The 20,385-nt window shown below is 34.8% G+C and overlaps 1 protein-coding gene across 1 annotated transcript in view; it reads left to right on the top strand.

The window, feature by feature from the left end:
* The window catches only part of SPRED1 (sprouty related EVH1 domain containing 1), a 61,356-nt gene extending 41,202 nt beyond the window's left edge, over positions 1 to 20,154 (top strand). The window contains exons 3-6 of the mRNA XM_005520332.3: positions 767 to 935; positions 2,291 to 2,340; positions 10,270 to 10,428; positions 15,118 to 20,154. Coding sequence (XP_005520389.2) covers positions 767 to 935; positions 2,291 to 2,340; positions 10,270 to 10,428; positions 15,118 to 15,777 — 1,038 coding nt within the window. The 3' untranslated portion in view covers positions 15,778 to 20,154. The remainder of the gene's footprint in view (positions 1 to 766; positions 936 to 2,290; positions 2,341 to 10,269; positions 10,429 to 15,117) is intronic.
* The last annotated feature ends 231 nt before the right edge of the window (positions 20,155 to 20,385 follow it).

The raw sequence follows: 20,385 nt of genomic DNA, 5'->3' as shown, positions 1-20,385 counted from the left end.
TGGTCTAGTGGAAGGTGTCCCTGCCCATGGCAATGGGATGGGCTTTGAGGTTTCTTTCAACCTAAACCCTTTTATGATTGTGTGAAGACTGTGATTTTGCTTTATAACTGAATGTGCTTGTATACCTGTAATGATTTTGTAGCCAAATAATTCTGATAATTATACACAATTACTGGTTTTTTTATAGTCGAACGTGAGCCACAAATGTATTTTTGTTTAGGTGCAGGCAGTAGTACATTCATAAAGATTTTAGGTTTTATTAATTTATTTTTTTTAAACAATTCTCTTGTATTACTTTTACTTGTCTAATAGACTTTCTGGGAGAAATCTGAAAATCTGCCTGAAAGCAGCATGGAGTTAGTCTAGCGCTAAAATATTTTGTAGATCCCAGTGCTACACTAAAATTTGATATCAGCACACAAAATGCTTTTTGGGGACATGCGACCTGTTTCATTTGCTGAACATCTACCAAGTCTGTACTGGTTTTTGCAGGTGTGAGATACTTCTGTGGATATGACATTTTTGAATAGGAAGATAGACTCAGTAAACAAATAGCGTCTTCAACCAATTCTACTTATCAGCAATTGATAGTGAATAATTTGGCTGTAATGGAAATGAAGTTAAAATTACATCCTCATAGCAGGAAGAAATTTTAAAAGAGACCTCTATGATGTATGTTTTTAAGTAGTTCACAAAGACTACCTTTTGTTCTCAAATTTTATATATTGGTCATTGATATATTTTCCTTCTGTTTTCTGTCTGAAAGGTGGTCTTAGAATGCACATTAAAGAAAGACCTCGTTTACAACAAAGTTACTCCTACTTTTTACCACTGGAAGATTGATGACAAAAAGTTTGGCCTCACATTTCAGAGTCCTGCTGATGCAAGAGCATTTGATAGAGGTATTCGGAGAGCAGTGGAGGATATTTCTCAAGGTACATATTTCTGGTAAAAAACTTGGTGGGATGGAGGAATACTGAGTGTTAACTAAAAAAGATGTCAAAGCACTTTGTGTAACATTTACATTGACAGTATTTAAGGATGCAGATTAAACCATAATATATTGGAATTTTAATAGTTTTTGAAATAGTACTTTTGGCATTTCTAAAGTGCCATTCATCCAAGTGTCTTAAATTGTTTCACAAACCTTAATAATGTAATTTCCTGAAACATCCCTCCCTACATAATAAAGCACTCCCTCTTTCTTTTAGACATGAAGAAATGGAGGAAGCTGGAGTGTTATATTCTCTCACTTGGATCTTAGAAGCATTTTGCAACTCCTGTGTTGTAGGATAAGCTGGGAAGTTGAATGATTTGTGACCTGTTGAGTTCTCTCATTATCTGCACATACTTTTAGTTGATAGTTTTATTTTTCACTAACAGGTGACAGCATAGTTCTGAGGGCGGGGTTTTTTTAGGAACAGAAGAATTTACTTGGATAGCAATATGGCAAACTGGTTCCAGAGCTTGACTCAATTAGTGGAAACCAGTGGACAAACTGAAGGATATCATCAAGCCTAGATTCTGAGCTGAAAATATATTAATGTGTGTATATATATATATGCACACACATATATATGCACACATATATGTATATACATACACACACACATATATATATACATGTATATATATATATGTTTTGCTGGATTGAGACAGGGAGGGAAGAGAACAGGTGTTTATTGAATTAAATGAACATCTCTTTCCAATTTGTAAAAAATAACTTTAGGGATTTTGTGTGTGTTATCCTACTGATGAAGGGAGGAGCATGTTTCTGAAGGAAAATGCTTTTTGACATACTCTAATGACTGCTTTGGAATTTTATTGGTATAATCAATATCCTTTCAAGACAAATAATTAGAGAACATGAGAGTAATTTTTTTCTTTTAGGGTCTCACAGTTTCAATTTCTGCTGATTTATAGCAAAATACAGCACAGTGTGCATTCATGCCAACTAAATGTGTCTGCCTTTAATTTTCAAAATTCTACATTAAAAGGAATGTACTCCCTTGCTTCTGAATGCTGATGACGCTTTGAAAATGCTTTTATAAGGAAGGTGGGAGCAACAGAGAGGAGTGTGGCTAGGAATACTCAGTACAGAAAATGCAGAGTGTAGAAATGAATGATGCTTACTAAATCAACTTGAAATGCAGTGATCTATGGGTTAAAAAGGTAAACAAGAATATTTATATCATCATCACTGGATATTGAGAAATTATGTGGGTTACTGGAAGCAGTAAGCGGTAAATATGAAGAAAATAACCTTGTCTACTTTTTTCTTTATATGAAGGTTATCCACCCTCCCAAAATGATGTTGAAGTGGCAGAAGACTGCTTTCAAGTAAGTAAATTTTTAAATTAATTGTGAATTTTTTCTTTTATAAATGTACTGAACAGCTTTTGCTCTCATTAGTGAGAATAAGCAAAATAAGAGCAATAGTAAAAATCAGTTTAATTAAATAAGTTCCAGAACAATTATCTAGAATACTCCTAAACGAAGTAGTTATTATTTAATCCATAGGATCATTAAGTATCCTGATTTTAATTTTTGAGTTCAAAATGTCTGTTCAAGTTTTATGTCCTCTTTGATCTTACTGAAATATGAAATATTCTTCTGGGAAACAGCAAATAGAGGGATGAAAAATCTTTTTACTTGTACATCCTGTTTGTTTTCTTAAATTCCACTTTGCAGTGATAAAACACTTCTAACATCAAATGGTTAGAGTTGAGAAGATGCTGAGACAATGGTTGAGAATCTAGTCCAAAGTTTAGACAATTTTTAAAAACACACTGAAGATAAAGTAGTTGCTTGTTGAGATTTAAGTTTTTATTGATCTTTTTTTGCACTGTTCTATTTCTGTAGGTCATAATGGCTTAAGAGATAAAAATTTATGTCCAACCATGCTTCAGAGTTCCAGTGTTTTACATGTATACCATATCATATACCATAAATACTGTAAAACTGATGCATAGCACTGCTTGGTAATATCCAAGAATCTATGTAATTAAAAAGCCAGTATAAAAAAATATTATGGAGACAAATATACACACACACGAGATAAATAACTGTAATATATCTGAATAAATTCTACTTGTGTCTGTGTGTGCTTGTAATTTCTTCCTTCTTACTTAAAATTTTAGGGAAAGCTGTGTCTTCATTCACACATATATTCAGTTTTCAGAGTGCAGAAATTTAAATTATTATGAAGATGCTAAAGAAACAAGTTGGCTCAGAGGTCTTAGTGACTATTCAGAAAACTGATAATGTTGCTAACTGATTTCTTCTGGGAAAAAGTGTTGTCACTTATGCAGTAATAAATCCTGTATCAGTGTAAGTAGAACCTCTAGAACACAAATTCAAGTCACTAGCAGCTGACTTTGAAGACATTCAAAGAGACATTCAGCTGAGAGTCAAATATTTAGAAAGGATACCGCAATGCAGTGGCAATTCAGAAGTCTCCTGATATCTTTTCATTTTATGGTAGAAGAAATGTATTTCTTTGTTTAAGTGTTGGCTATGTAACCACCTGTTCTTTATGTGCAGTGCTTTTTTTTAAGGCACTTGAAAGTAAAATTGCTAAAATATTTGATAATTCAGATTTTAAAAAGAAATGAGATTTTGTCAGGGTGAAGGAAATGTGTGCCAAAGTTAATGCGGTCCTTAATCAGCTTTTAAAGGACTTGCTTAAATATGCTTTGTTGCAAGGATTAATAATTGAACAGTTTCTACAGGACTAATGAGATTAGAACCAATTACCTCTTGATTTTGCTGCCTAGTTATTACGTTTCTATATAGGGATGCCAAAATTGAGGAAAATACCTGAGATTCATTACAGTTACAAATTTGTTATTGGGAAAGTGGAGAAAAGTGTATTTACTATATCTACTCTATATATGTGAATATCAATATACCACCTATTTATATTTGTAAATACAGGTTTACGTTATGTTCTATTTTAAAAAATAAATGTATGTATTTTTTAAAATGTCTGTAAACCAAATTTTATATATAAAAACACACACTATATATATATATATATATATTACAGGTACAAATAATCTTGTGTGGTACAAACTGCTGGCAGAACTATCTTTTACATTCTAGACAGGAAAGCATACTTAGTGACTTCATCACAATAGACGTTTTTTAACTGTGGGTAGATATCCTGTTTTCTAAAAGCAAAAAAGCTAGCCAATATCTCTCACCATATCTCTGCACAATAAAGTAAAATAAATGATGGTAGCATTGCCCATCAGTAACAATACCAGAAGGGAGAAAAAAACCCAGAAATGCAGAGAAAACTGAATCCACCCTGGTTTAGCTATGCTTCGTCTAAACCAGGTTTATGTATCAATAGTGAAGATGTAATTGCAGGATTATGAACATGAGTGTAGAAAAGCTACACCATTTTAGTTATAGGCATCAAGTCTAGCCTCCAAAAATACCTTTGAAATGCCAAATAGTCCACGTTCTCTTAAATTATTAATTCCTTCCACTTCCAAGATTGATACTATGATAAGTGAAACTGGATACCCCAGGGTCTTTTGAACCTGATGCATAAGGCCATCATTCTTTAAAGATAATGTGTTGAGTATTTGAAGAGTCATGTTGACTTGTCCCCTACTTCTTGCCACCTCTGTGTAGTTTAAAAGGCTTAGTGATTTTTTGTTTCCTTGTTTATTTTATAAGCTGTTTTCTAAAGTCTCTATCAGTTTTTTTGAGTGTGTTTTGGAGTATATTTATGCAAGGGCATTTTGGAGTGTGGATAGAATATTAAAGAGTAGTTTTTCCTATACTGTTCTAGTCATCTTACACAGCAGAGATCCTTTATTTAGTATACATTTGAAGTATAAATATAGTATTTAGTTTGTACATAAATTTCATTAACAATGGCTTGTTTTTGTTGTTTGGTTTTTTAATGAAGATGACTAGATGCTGAAGAAAGCTAAACATGCTTAATAACTTTTTTTACTGGCTGGTTAAATTTTGTGCTATAGAGAGCAAAAAAAATGATTCAAAGAAGATCAAAAATTATCATCTCAGTGTGAAATCTCATTGCTTCCTTGTAATAAGTATCATCACATTTTATAGAAGCAGTTAGCAGAAACGGTGATTATCCAAAAATTGTATGTGCATATCTTAAATGTAAATCCAAAAACTGAACTCCTGTCTTTTGCCTTCTAGGCAAGCAATTGGTTTGCTATGTTATACCTTGGTTCACTAAATTTTTTGGTTTTTAATTTACATTTTGTAAATAAAATCTCCCAGAGAAACTATTCTTTTTGCTGAAGATCAAATTTATCATTTTAAGACATAGTTTCATTATAGTTTCTTTAGCCTCTCTGTTGTTTAGAAATAATGTTAAAATCCTAGCATTAAAATAATATGATCCCTTAAGGGTTTTCATGGTTGCTTAAATTATTGCAATTATTTTTAGTTGTTTAATTAACTTATTAGATGCAAATTGTTCATATCATCAAATAAGCCCTAGTCTTACCAGATTAATTTCAAACAGAAATACACAAATGAGTTAAGGCAGAGCTATCTGACTTCCTAAAATGTTGGTAAATGGAACCTGGAAAAGTATATGTACCTACATGGAAATACACATTGGGAATTTGTTTTGTTAGGAAGTTTAGTATAAACTTTTTGGTATAAAACCTTGCATTTTGAATGGAGTAAATAATCAGCTTGTGTAAGGCAGTTTCCTTGTTTGTTAACAGATTTGCTCAGGTTCTTTTCCTCTTCCAAATGTAAACTTCTTGCTCTAAAACTTATCTAGCTTAACTGAAAAAAAAAATAATTTTTATTTCCTTAAAAGTAAATCTAAATCTAGAGCTCATACATTTAAAATTATTTTTGTGGAGGTTTTGGAGCCTGTAATGCATAAGTCTTGCTTTTGTGAACTGAAAAACAGAGTAGCTAAGCTTTAATTTCTTTCAGTTTTTGTTGATTCAGCCATATTGGTGTTATAGGCTACCATCGCTTTTTAACTGTTTTGAGGTAATTAGATTTGTATCACTTATGCTTTTGAGTTTCTTACTGCTGGCAGAAGAAAACTGTAGACTGGCAAATTATTAGCAGAAAATAAAAAGTTTGTCTTGTTCTCTCAGAAGTTAGTACATTGGACTTTTTGTTAATAGGAATGGGAAAATGCCTGCAGCTTCCATGCATCTTTAGGTGTTTTGGTGCAGGCAGGGAAGACATTAATTCTTCGTGTGCCATTCTGTAAACACACTATTTAGTAACCTCTTCATAAGGGCCTTTAATGACTACTCAATTTATTTTGTCTCTAATAGAATGTTTGCAGAAGTTTTATTTTACTAAAATAACATTATGACTTTTAAGAAAATGTGAAATAATTTACCCTTGGCATACTCTATTGTTTTATGGATAAGACAATACTACATGGTAAAGCACTAAAGATTAGAAATATTTAGTGCAGTTAATAAATTGCTTAGGTCCAGTTCTTAGAACTAAAAGTAATAGTAATTCATATTATCAGTTTCAAATAAATATATTCATACATTGTGCTAAATCATTTTGGTTTATTAAGCTCTTTTTGTTGGAGTTGTATGTAAAAAAGTGGATAAATTATATTTTTTTTCCTCACCTAGCAGCCTCTTTACATATAGTGTTCTCTACATTTTCGGGTGGAAAAGCCTTTGAAAAAAGAGGCATGTCAAATGTCTTATTTTTTAGTTTAAACTGTATGAAATACTCAGAGTAATCTAGGTAATATTTCAGTCTATGTGAGAAGCACATACCTGAAAATAATAGAGTTTCTTTGCCAAATATATTGCTCCATCAGTCTGAGAAATAGCCAAAGCAGAAAGAAGTCATTCAGATGTTTTTGAAACCTGTATCATTTATTCAGAATTGAAAAATTAAGGAAAAAGCATTTAAATGTTTCTTGTGTTGTTAGCATCAAACAGCAGATTTTGGAGCCTCATGGGAAGTAAATGCAAGAACTGGGATGCAGCAGAAATGTGGTCTCTCATCCATCCTTCTGTGTAATCATTAAACTTACTTAGAGGAGAACATTTTTAACAATGTTTGCAGAACAATGTTGAATTCTCTCCCAGACTTAACTCTGGCAAACTGGGAGAAGTAAGGAGAGAAAATCTGAAGAACAAGAGAAGCTCAGTCTGGTTTTCATTTTCTCTACAGCTGTCATCTGGCTTTGAATTCTGCTGGAGAGCTACAGCTGGAGTCATTTTATTGCTTTACCCAGCATCCTTTTGCTTGAGCGCACAGAAATGTTTTAGTAGTCTTGGAAAAAAATTCAGAGTATCTCTTAGCAACCATAGGACAGTAATTATTATACCAGCAGCTGGGAGCAAACCAGATTTCCGTTGTGCATTAAAAACTGGCGTAGGTTACTTTACAGATGATACTGAATAACCTATGCCAGTACTGTACTTTGCAGGCTGTGGTTAAAGAATATTGAATGTGGGCGGTGTAATTGCTTTGGACAGTAGAAAAGGAGAATGTGTACATCTGTGCTAGTGTGTGATACTCTGTATATTTGTTCTGTACATGTTCTTGTGGAAAACTTTATATGTTTACTTCTTGCTTAAATGTATTTTCAACACAGTACCATTTTTGTTTCTAGGGCTTCCTACTTCAGATTGTCAGTATAATGGAAACATTATAAATGTGGGTTTTCAGGTGTTTATGACCTTGTAATAAAACATCACATTGGACCAAGAAGTGTTGTCCAAGGAAAAGGTTTTTGGATACTAATAAATGTGGCTTGAATGTATCTAACTACAGTTTAATTTAAAAGCAGAGTTCAGCATGTTCATCTGGTATTTCTGTAATTCGGCATAATGAATATTTATGGGCTAAAGAACTGAAATGATTGCTTTTCATTTTAATACCAGAAGTTAGTCTGTGTCCACTTACCTGTAGTGTATAGGTTGGTAAGCTGAGCATTGTGCTTTCAGAAATGCTGTCTGTCGAGTTCCTGCCTTACAAAAGGTCACATGTTTTTCTCTGTCTGCTGCCACCCCAAAATTTGTCCTTGAAGTCAATTAGTTTAAATTGTGGTATCTGTGTTGGAATTTTCTAAAAGCATTCTTTGATAATTTCTGTGTATAGGGCACAAAGGTTTGCTTTAAGATTAAGGTTTGGGTTTCGTACATCATCTGGCACTGCTAGTTAGCACAGTAAGAGATGATCTGTGCCTGTGTCCTTCATTAGAGGGAGCCCTCCTTGACTGCCAAGGGGAGTACTTGTGTCTGCCTGTGTGAGCATGTGTGTGTGTCCTTTTTTGCTCTGTAGTGCAAATAGTTTATTTTTAAAGAAGAAAGCTGTGAATCACCTGCAGGGACAGGAAATAATGCAGGCAGCTGCAAATCTCACCCAGGGATAAAGACTAGCTTGTGGGTAGTATGTGTTTTTACCCTGGGAAGGAAGGAGTAGAAGTTTTTGCAGCTTTCTCCCTTCTCTCTAGACCACTCAGATTTATAATAGCTAGGGGAAGGGGAAAGGGGATGCTTATCACTGTGGTTTCTGTAAAATGGCTTCTAGCTGTTAGCTTAAATGCTTGTAGTCATTTTAAACATTGCTCAGACCAAAAATGGTTGTAGGCATTTCTTCCTCATTTTGAATACAGCTCTTCTGTGGTTTGAGCCACTGTTTTGGAAGCTTTTATGTCATTGGGCAATGTATCTGCCAGGCGTACCTCCTGCTATGAAGATGTCTGCTATTGCACTAATATTTGATGGGTTTTGCTCTTAAAATAAGTATACATGTATGAAGTCTAATTGTTGCCAGTCATTCCAGTATTTCTTTTATATTTCTTTCCCAACAATGTTTGACCAGAAAATTAAATTTTGACAATAACAGGATCAATTACTTCATGGTGGTGTCATGCTCAAGGATCTGCAAATAGTACTTATTTTTGGCATTTTGCCTGTCTTCAAAGTTTTTCAGGGGAACTTTAACCTGCTTGAGTGAGCTTTTGTCTTTCTTGGGGTGTATGCTCTCTAGTATTAATTACGCTGATCATGAATTAATCACTAAATTTAATGTTTTCCCACATGATGTTTGTGAAACAATATATAAATTCTTAGTGATGTGATGATTTTCTTTCCCCTACAAAATCAGCTACAGACCAGCTACTTCATATTATCTAGATGTCTTAAAACTTGATACATTAGGCTTTTATTTATGTGAGGTACTAATGTAATCCTGGAATAAATTCCTAAAGTATTTTGATAAGTGGAAACTAATGATTCCAAGTTAATACTTAACTTGCCAAACTTTTAGGTTTGCCTCTGCCTCAGTATTTTTCTGTAGTATTTTTGTTCTTTTCCTCTAAATGTTTTCTTGATACATACAAATCCTCATAATAAAGGTGAAACAGCCTCATTGCTGGAAGCTGGATGATGCCAGAATTTTCTCAGTGCTATCCATGATGACAGCCAGTTAACTTTACAGCATTCCTCTGTGCAAACATACAGTACATTTTTGGCGACCCAATTGAATTTGTATCAAAGTGCTCTGCTGTATCCTAAGTATCCCAGTCAATCAAGCTTAAAGAATGAGAACTGTTTGTTTTTCAATCCATTTCAGAAATTGGATCATCTTGCAAGCCAGTGTTCTACCCAAACATACTTCCTCTTCCTTCTTCTGAATGGCACAGGTCCTGCAGCTATCTCATCATATATTGCTTCATGGTCCCACTTTTGTATCAAACTGCCCAATACAACTGTAATTGCAAAAAGAAAGTCATTACATGTTTAATGCACACTTGCTGCAATTACATCTTTTAATTGGGCCAGTATAGGCTAAAAATTACTTTCTCTTCCTCTCCAGCTGATTTTGCTTTTAATTTATTAAAAGATCTGACTAGCTTTTGCCCTATTAGTCTCAGAATTTTTTTTCTCCAATTGTGTTTTTGTAAATACTGGCAGCTTCGTGGGTAGTTAGAGAAAACATCCATCTCAGAGACAGGTTCATCTCTACTTCCATAAAGAAGTCTGATTTGGCAACTGTATTTCAAAGGCATGTATCTCTAGTGCCCAAGTTGTTTACTGTCTGCAGAAAAATTCTGTACTTACCAAGTCTGACTCAAAGTAAAGAAAATACTTGCCTACTTTGAAATGCTTTAAAAAATGTGCATTTAAGAATACTTGTGTTTTTAGATACCTCTAATACATTATGTAGAATATTAACACATTTATGTATGAACTTGTTTGGTTTGGTGGTGTTTTCATATAAATGCAAGAATCATTTCAAGGGAGTTCTTATGTGTTCTAGACTGCTCAAGAAAACACATCAGGTTCACTAATGAAAGATCACCTTTTTCAACATGAAACTGTAGTAACCAGTGAAACTTACAACAGTGCAAATTTAAGGCCTTCCACATTTGAGGATTTCAACACCAGGAGAGTCTGTTTCCCTAGCCAACCGAACCAGGTAAGAATAACAATAAAAGAAGCAGTCCTTACTTCGCTTGCTCTATTAATGGCACAGTATGTAGTTTCTGACAAGAAATCACTGCATTCTAAGTCTGTGTGCTCTCACCTTCTTAAAATGTTCAATATGAACTTTGCAGCTGGAATATTCTAGCATTATTATGGCATAGGGAAGGCTTTTTGAAGGTATTTACCTATCTTTGTAATGCACCAGACTGCATGAATAAATCTTTAATTTCTCTGAAGTCTGTTTTGTATTGGAGATTTCAGTATCTGCAGCCTTAAAAATCTGTTTAAAATTTTTCAGAAAATGTTAATTGGACATTAGCTCAATCTTGATTGCATATATACTAATACTGTTCTGCTTAGAAATATTGGAAAGTATCTTTACAATTGATGTCTTGGATGCATTGTACAGTAGGGCACTGCTAAATATTTTTATTGAAACATTGCTTATGCTTTCTAAATGCCTATTTAAACTAAAGTACTCTGTTTTGGTGCAGAAAAGAAAACATTTCTATTTATATATATATCAGTTATGTATGACAAGTATTCAGCCATTGGTACAGCTTTTCCTTTAGCACTATACATTTTTCTTCTTTTCTACAGCTAAAAGAAATGACAGTTTTTGTGGACTGTAGAAGTAGTCTTAGTAAGTTAGATTTTAATTAATTTGATGGTCTTATGTCTAGAACCAAAGACATGGAAAGCTTTTAAGAATGTGCTGAATAACAGAAGTCAAAGCAGAATGCAAGTTCAACTAGTTTTGAAGAACCAAAAAAATATTCCTGCTGCTTGAAATAAAGCTTTTTAGTACCCTCAGTTATTTTTGCAGAGAAAAATAGGATTGTACTTAAGTCTCATATCAGCTACTCTTAAGCTGCTTTATTAGGCAAAAGAAGCAAGCAGTGTTACCTGGAGAACTAAGAAGCTTGAAATTACTAATTTTTGATCTTTAATCATTGATCTACTCCAGTTATCTCTTCATATAAGTCACATCATATATTTGTTTCTGTTAAGGTACATATTTTTCCTTGTTCCCATTTACTTGCAAAGGGAATAGTAGATACTTTTTAGGCTTGAGTAGAATGGATGGGTGATATTAACAGCTAATATTTAATGGCTTGATCTAAATCCTGTTAGTCTTCCTTGCACTGTAAAGAAAAATGCAATAGCTTGAAATACTTGTATGTTTTAAAAGCATGTATAAAATCAGCTACTGAGAAAGCGATAATTTACATTGTGTTAAACTGATTAGCCTGTGTCTGATAGAAATTAAATAGAAATTTCTTTCAAATTACGGTGTTAGAATTCAGTTCTTGAAAAGGGAAGTTATGGGAGATTCCATGAAAATTTAAGTAGATATTCTTTAAAATATTCTTCTTATATTATAGCACCATCTGCAAGCAACAGACACTCTGCTTTTTGCATGGTCTTGTGGTACACACATTTAGAACACAGGCAGGTCACCAAAACCTCACATTCTGTGTGTGTACACACTGCACTGGCTCTGCTAAACTCCATGCATGGGACCAGGTGGCACAGCAGATCTTGAGCTAGTTACTAGGTTTGTTTCAATTTGTGTAAATAAGTTTGAACACTCTTAAATAAGAGTGTACTCATAAGTTGAATAGCTCAAGAAGTACATGCTCCAACTAAAGAAGTGATTAATGACAATTCAGATTTTACCTGTAATATTTTGACTGTTAGTAAAAAAATACTCAAGTCCTTCAGCATTCCAGCTTCTGATACATGGATGTTTGTTGAACTTAGTGCTTTGCGATGATGTAGGCAGCTGCTGGTGTCTTCATATTGAGAAGTTGCAAGGTGAGCAAAATTAGGTATATTCTTAGAGGAGAAGCAGCAAAGGTTACAGTACCAAGGAATTGACTGTGCCTTGTTTACAGGTGCACCCCTTCAAGTGAGGTGTGATACTTATGGGTTCAGTTGCTTCAACAAAAATTTTCTGCCTAATTTCTGGTTGGCTAGTCATGTTCAGAATCCGATTCTCTGTGGAATTTCAGTTTGCTGTAACATTCTACCTCCGTTCCTGCTTCAGCTTCACATAGGTGACATTTGTACTGAGTTTTAATTTTGACAATTTAGAGGACTGGGTACATTATTTTCATTAAATTTTGCTGCTATTTTGTACCTATCTGAATTTGGGTTGTAAATTTGGGTTGTGAATTGTTCATAGGTTTTCATGTACTTGATGCATTCACTGAGGTCCCATTTAATACTCTATGAGTAAGCTCTTTCCAGGATTTCTGCAGTTTGCTTATTTTTCAGAATTTTCTGCTCAAAAAATATTTCTTAATATCAGTGACATAAAGAATGTAATGGTGTCTTATTTGTAACATGCCAGTTAAGCATTTTCAGGTGTTGGGCTCAAGACTTGAAAAAAATAAATGAGTTCTATGTATGTGGTGGGTTCTGTTCAAACAAATAAAAAGCCTTCAAAGGCTAAGGAGAGGTCAGATTCTACAGCTGTTAGTATTTGTAGTGACCTTTAATGGCTCATAGCTGTCTGGATAATGGGAGGTTGAGGGTTGGTTTCTTATATTGAGGTTTTAGGGATATTTTCTTTTAAACAATGGATTTTATTTACTGTCTTAAGTGCATGCATAATATTCTATGTGGACAGTGGGGTAAGGATCCTTTGTGCCTGTAACATAGGGAATTCTAATTTTGCGGCTATTTTCTTAAATAAATTTATACCATAAAATGTTCAAATAAGGCAATTAGCCATAGTTACTTACTTTTGCTAAACAATACGTTCTTCCTCTTGTTTGAAAACAGAATAGGCCTGAGAAGCAGTCTGATTTTATATGCAAAGGGGAATCCTAGCTGCTTGCATAGGAACCCGGGAAAGTATGGAAGAGAAGCAATGTTAGCTGAATAGGATATAACCTTTCTTCTCCCTGTATCCTTGAAACCTTGGGGAAGTTCAACTATGTGGCTTGGAGCCAAGAAAAAAAAATTGTTCTTGTTAGTGTACTCCAGTTGAAAGTCCCAGGGCAAAGCACCTCTAATTACAGTTCTGTACTCATCACACAAGGACTGTTGAGCTGGGAAGTGGTGGTTAGAGCAGGCTACAGATATTCTTACATAATCAGAAGACAGCATATTTTAAGAAGCTCTTCCTTCCTCTTTTCCAGCTGCCTTCCCTTTCCCCTTCTCTATCTCCTACCCCAAAACCAGGACATGCAGACTTCAGTGCAGGAGGAGCATAGACACATACAAAGTGACATAGAAATTTTTTAACCTAATCATCTTCAGTTTCACACACTGCAACAGATTAGGAACATGCAGTTCAATTGTTGTACTTGACTATGGAATGATGACACATTAATTCTCATTAATTTGAGTACTAATAACGTAAACCCTCTCAAAGCAACAGTACTGATGCCAAAGATTATTCCCAAGTAATTCATGATTCTGGAAGAATCTGTAAGACAAATAGGTTAGGGATTGCAAGGGTTTTTTGTCTTTCCTGAGAGATGGTTTACAGGCTGTGCACTTGACAGAGAAAAAGGCAGAATTTGACTTGAAGCCCACTCATAATCTGGCTCTGATTATAATAGCCCTACAGTGTAGGAAAATAATTGCCTGCCTGTAAGGTAGAAATACTGGGGCATACTGAGACCCTTGCTTTTTGGCTGCACTGTCTGCTATTTTCAGGAGCTACTTTTATACACATGTGCTAAATTTTTATCCTGTCTTTATTTGCACATTTGCTTGCAAGTCATTTGTAATGTGAGTTCAATAACATTTAGTGGCAATCCACTATCTTACACTTAGATATCTAAAGCCTGAAGTATTTCAGTTTGGATGATTATCTGAATTTTGTCATCTTTGTTAACTTTTTCATGCCTCCATCCCCTTTAATTGTAAGGTGGAATGGACAACTATTAATGTCTCTACTGGTTTTGTATGTGTTTAACACATTCCTTATTACTTGCCTTTTTGAAGTAAAAGGTCTTAAATTATGGTCAGCTCATTACAAACTGAGAATTTAAGAAGTACTTGGGTCTTCGCCTGCTGGTGTCCTAAACTAATCAATTTAAGTAGTGTATATTAGTTAAGGGGAAATGCATTCAGAAGATGCTGTTACTGATTGAGCATCATACTGAATCTTATTCTTTGTACTGCAAAATCCTTATCTAGAACCGAGCTTTGATAATAACTTACCAGTATTCAATACTCTTGTTATAAATTGGAGAGAGTTTGAAAACTTACAGCAGGAATTAAGGAAAGCCTCTCCTGGATAACACAATAGTGAATGTATCGGGGCGTTGGTCCTAAAGCAGCAGATCATCACATGTAATCGGCACATTAGGCAAAATTAATCTGTGGAATTAGTTTTCACTTTAAGATATTAACACTCTAAACATGATTCACAGAGCAGCATCAAATTTTATGTAGACACCAAAATACCCAAAGCTCTTACAAGACACTAAAAAGTCAGGAAAGAATGCTAAAGCTCACAGACCTAATACCCTGCAGAAGACTCAGTACTGTGGGGATGTTTGTAAATTGTAGTAGTGAGAAAATAATCTGAATTTTTTATTCTCAGGCAACAAGAGAAAAAATACTTGTTTTTTTAGTTTTCTAATCTAAGTTTTACATTGTAGGTTGACATTAATTTGGGACTTCACCATAGTGAACTTCTCTTACTTTGCCATTTCAGGTCCCACTGAAGTCAATCAGACACGTTAGTTTTCAGGACGAAGATGAAATTGTCAGAATAAACCCTCGTGACATTTTGATACGTCGTTATGCAGACTACAGGCATCCTGACATGTGGAAGAATGACCTGGAGAGGGATGATGCAGACTCAAATATACCATTTTCTAAATCAGACAGTAAAAAATCTGACTATTTATACCCATGTGGGGATGGAACTAAGTTGAATTCCCTAAAAGACTCAAAGAGTTCTGTGGTATTTAAAACTCAGCCTTCCTCATCAAAATTTAAAAACTCAAAAAGAAGGAAAGAGGATGGTGAGCGTTCCCGCTGTATATACTGCCAGGAAAGGTTTAATCATGAAGATAATGGCAGAGGAAAATGTCAAGATGCGCCCGATCCTATTAAAAGATGTATCTACCAAGTTAGTTGCATGCTTTGCGCAGAGAGCATGCTGTATCACTGCATGTCAGACTCTGAAGGTGATTTCTCTGATCCTTGCTCATGTGACACTAGTGATGACAAGTTCTGCTTACGCTGGTTAGCACTGGTGGCACTCTCGTTCATAGCTCCGTGTATGTGCTGCTACCTCCCCTTGAGAGCATGCCATCACTGTGGTGAGGTGTGTGGGTGCTGTGGAGGAAAGCATAAAGCTGCAGGATGAATCAGTCTTGTGCCAAACAGAGCTGAAAAATCTTTGTTTCCAGGAAGCATCTAACTTGGATTTGTGGAAGCTTTTTGGCAAGCTGAAGGGAATCTTCTTTCACGTAAGAGATGCTTGATGTGGAGGAAGCCACAAGACTTGTCAGACCTTGGCATTTTACAAGTGCTAGCCACGCCTAACTACTATTTCCTTTGAGTGTGTGGCATTTGTTGCAAGTTGTGAAGGAGATTTTGCAAAGGAAAGCCTGTTCTTATTATTGGCTATAAAATGAGTATATAAACTATGATTATACTAAAAGGGATTAACTTTTGCCACTTTGTACATTCATGGTTTAGGTGAGGGGGCTCTTTTAAAAGGATTAAAACTTATCTGAGGGGAAATTTTAACTAAAAGTGCACTAGTGACAGTTGATTTAAGATTAAGAAAAGTTAATACTCAGCAAATGAGAAATGAAACTGATTTTAAGTGCAACTAAATCACTTATTAATAGTTTTTTGGAAGCAACTTTATGTATAAATAACAAATGTTTATATTTAACTAAATGTGTAAGGTACGAATTATTACATGTTAAACTTTCCTTCCCTCTGATATAGTAGGTATGGACCATATCTACTGTCACATTCCATGGTAGTATTTTAAATAGTTAATTTAGTTGCATTTTTATTCCAGATGGACAAATTGATATTTTCAGTCCTGGTTCCCTTCAGCTACAGTTTGTGTTGAGTTGTATCCATGCATTCTGATAATCTAAAAACCTTTAAAATATTAATTATTCTAGTCTTGAGTGACCAATATTTTTTTGTTAAGCACAGATGTAATTGTCTAAAATGTTCTTGTTAGAACATAACATTTATTTTTATATATAAATTACTTTGATTTCAACATAATAGCAAAAAGGATGTTGTTTCTGTTGTTCAACCAGCAAGTTGTTTTCTTTTGGGGTGTCCTCCAAAAATACTTTCTTGCATATTCAAATGTTCATTAAGCAAAAGGTACATTAAGGCAGTTGTAACAAATTGTCATCAGTGTTCTTGTTTATCCTTCTGTTAAACTAGGATCCTGTTCAGCTGTTTATCAAGTACTATGATTAAAACAAAAGATTAATAACAAAAGTGAAATTGTTTTCATTATTTTGAACCACAACTTTTTCTAATTTGAACGGGCAAGAACAAAAGTACTGTGTATTTTGTTCAAAAAGAGCAACAAAAGACTTAGCTTGAAAAATAAATTACAGCCCAGGCAAAACTGAGTGAACTTCTTAATTGGGGAAATTTGAAGGTGGGGCTGGGGAGGGAGGGAGGGAGGCTGGAGAGTGTGTGTGTGCATGTGTATGAGTGCTGGTATACTGTGTATGGTAATTCTTATGGTTTTGTACTTGGTAAGCCTAACTTTCAGGTAAGAATTAATCAGTTAACCCACAGAGAATTTTTAAAAGCATTACATATTGTGCTGTGTTATGAAGAAAGAATCATATACTACTTGTTAGAAACATGTAAAACACTAAAACCAGTCATAATTCATTAGCAAAGGTGCCTGTTTGACATCTTGGCTGGAGTGGGACAGATTGACTTTAGTATACCCTTATTATTAAACACAGAACCAAATCATTTTATTTAAAAAATGCATTACTTACTTTTCTCACTTACATGCATTTCTTCAGTATATTTTGTGTAATTATTTTTCTGCATGTATCAAGCCCCTGAATTTTCCCATGTAGCCCAGAAGTGAGCAAATGTATATAACTGTCTGTAAAATACTTTTTAAAAGAAAACATTTATATTTATATTACAGCTTGAATTGACCGCCTTGTGTACATAGATCATCTCAAAGTATTATTTCACATTGAAAAAGATGACAAATATCTTGATAACTACAGAAGTTATGGAAGAGCTTCTAGTTTTGTATTAAGAGTTGATTGGATGGCTGAAGTCCAAGAATATGACCTGGTAGCAGCAGTCTTGTTTTTTACTGTTTAATGTTTTTGAATGCTGCTACTCTGGTTGGTTTTCATGCTTTTTCATGCTTCACACATTTTCAGCTAAACTTGGTTGCCTAGAATAGACTGTTAACTTTAAGAACAACTTTCATTAAAAAATGGTGATGTTTTTCTAGTGAATGAGAAGAATTTAATATTTGTAAGTGCTAGGTTCCTAATTCAAGGTAGAGAGGTATGAATAACCTAAGAAAAGAACTTGCTGGCTGTATAAGAAAATGTATATATACTTCAGAAAGCAATTAGTTTTAGCAGTTTCCTCTGAGCACTATACAACATAGTGGAACTCCTGGTCCTGTACTGTATTTTATATGACACATATCCTTTAATATTTTTATTAAATACGTGCATTAATATTTTCACCTTGCATTTAACCACTTTGCTGCTAAAATGTTTTCACCTTTTGCTCTTCTCTTTGAAGACTTGTATCATCTAAAAACGGTTACTGATGGGCCCGTGCTTGCTTGTTCCTGTTGTGCTGCAAGTGTCAGCCAGCTTGCCTGCTTTGAGAGACCAAAGGAGTGAGTGCGAGGATCCGAGGTTGCGTAAGGACTGGTTTTAGCAGCATGCACGTGTACTTTTCCTCTGGTGCTAGGGATCTTACCCACTGTTACATTTAGGAGATGAGCAGTGGAAGGTAGACATAGAGCATACCCGTTCCAGAACAGCTTGTTGCATTCATGCATCTTCTGGTTTTGGCGGCACGTAGCATTCATTCTATCTCTTCTGAAATACTCTCTTGAGCACTTGGAAATAGAGAAATTTCTTCCTCGATCTGTAATCCTTGCCCTTAACATCGGTGCTGTAGTTTGTCAGACCCGAGCCTTTGGAAACCATCACTGAATATGAAGTTCCCTCGCTCGTTGAAAGCCGCGGTCACGGTGCAGATTGTTTCCCGTGGCAGTGGGGAAGCTGGGGGAGAGCGTTGCTCGGGCACCATCTACTGGAGGAATGCTCGGCGGCCTCGGGCCCAGCTCGGTGCCATCGCGGTGCCCGGCTGTCCGTGCACAGCTTGAGGCACACAGTTAGGTTGTGCTTCAGCCGTGAATTTACAGAACAGTCATTTGCAGTCTGACCGGGATGCTTTAGCTCATCATGCCTCTTAAGATTTATTATTAATACGGAAGTAAAAATCCTTTAACCATATATTTTGTTAGGTTTAAAATTGTTGTGATGGCCTGTCACAGGAGCATAAGGACAAAGAATGAAATGAAATTTCTTTTGATTGTGTCACTGGGCTTATAAGAAAGGGGGTTTATTATTTTTATTTTTTTATGATGACTATTTTATTTATTTCCCCTCTCAAAGGTCTTCCCACAGCAAAGTGATGGAGTTTTGATGCTCATGCAGAGGGAATTTGGCCTTTTGGTTTGTGATACAAATCAAGTTGTGAGTATGCACAGGTGGATGTGTGCTCTCACACATAAAATTCAGTAGCTGTGAAGGATACACAGTACAGCTGTGTGCATGGTTAAAGCAATATCTAATAATAATTACAATTATTATGGTAACTGTTTAGTAAAGAGCACGATGTCATAAAACTCTTTGAGAACTTATAGAAGAGATGTTTCAAACAGTCTTAACCAATGCAGTTTCCTCTAGAGAAACAAAGGTATTTTGAAGAATGCCTTAACTGTGCATGTTGGAATATAACATTCCCATTTTGGATGAGTTCTCTTTAGAATGATCTGTTTGTGTGTACCTGAAGGATACTGTCGAACACTTGTGTAAACAATGCCCAGGTTTAAATTAGACTTTAAATCTTTTCCAAGGTTACGGCACAATGTACAGCCGGTACGGCTATACATTCATATTAGTAAAATGAAGATCAGGATTACTGGCTGGCAACAAAAACAAGAACTTTAAAAAGATGCCTTATGGTACTATTAGTCCAGCAACTGGCTGGATAAAACTTGTTAACTTTGGTGCATTTACAAGTATAAACATGGGTTGAGGGGGCTGTTGGGTTTTCATTTTGGGTTTGGTTTTTTTTTTCTGAAAATTTAATTACAAAAGTTGTGGTTCGTTAAAGAAATCAAAGCATTCGGTGAAAAAGCAGCCTTCGTGTTTAAAGCTGCAGTATAAGCTGTACATGGTTTTCCTTCTTTTGCTTGGTGCCATTTGCTTTTCACCCTAATGACCTCAAAGTGCCTCATGTGTATATTGTTTCCATTAAACCTCAACTGCTATTTGTGTCTACTAAATGATGTATAATTTAATTAATTCATCCCATAGGTGTTTGCTTAAAGAATATGAATATAGCTTGTTATTTTGAGTATATAATGTAAATATGTCTTTAAGTTTGTAACTGGTTTATTACATCATATCCTTGTAAGATGACATAGTAGATAACACCATAAAAACTGTTTCAATGTTTTACCTGTAATTGCCTAATTAAAACTATCTTGAAATGAAAAAAATAACATGTTTTTCCAGTCTTTGTTGGGATCACTCAGAACAGTGCACATGAAGTGAAATGTTGCAGCTCAAGAACAGAATAAAAAGAAGTAAATACAGGTATTACCTGCAAACTCCAGCATCTTTTATTGTAGGAACCATTTTTAAGAGTTGCTATAATGCTTTAAAGAGAAATGGGCTTATACCAGCTTGCTTTG

Source organism: Pseudopodoces humilis, chromosome 7 (genome assembly GCF_049639895.1).
Source record: "Pseudopodoces humilis isolate 2021_Gansu_Grassland_sample_001 chromosome 7, ASM4963989v1, whole genome shotgun sequence".
In the NCBI taxonomy this organism is placed as follows: Eukaryota; Metazoa; Chordata; class Aves; order Passeriformes; family Paridae; genus Pseudopodoces; species Pseudopodoces humilis.
Note: the sequence above shows the minus strand (reverse complement) of the source record. Positions and strands in the feature narration are given on the sequence as shown.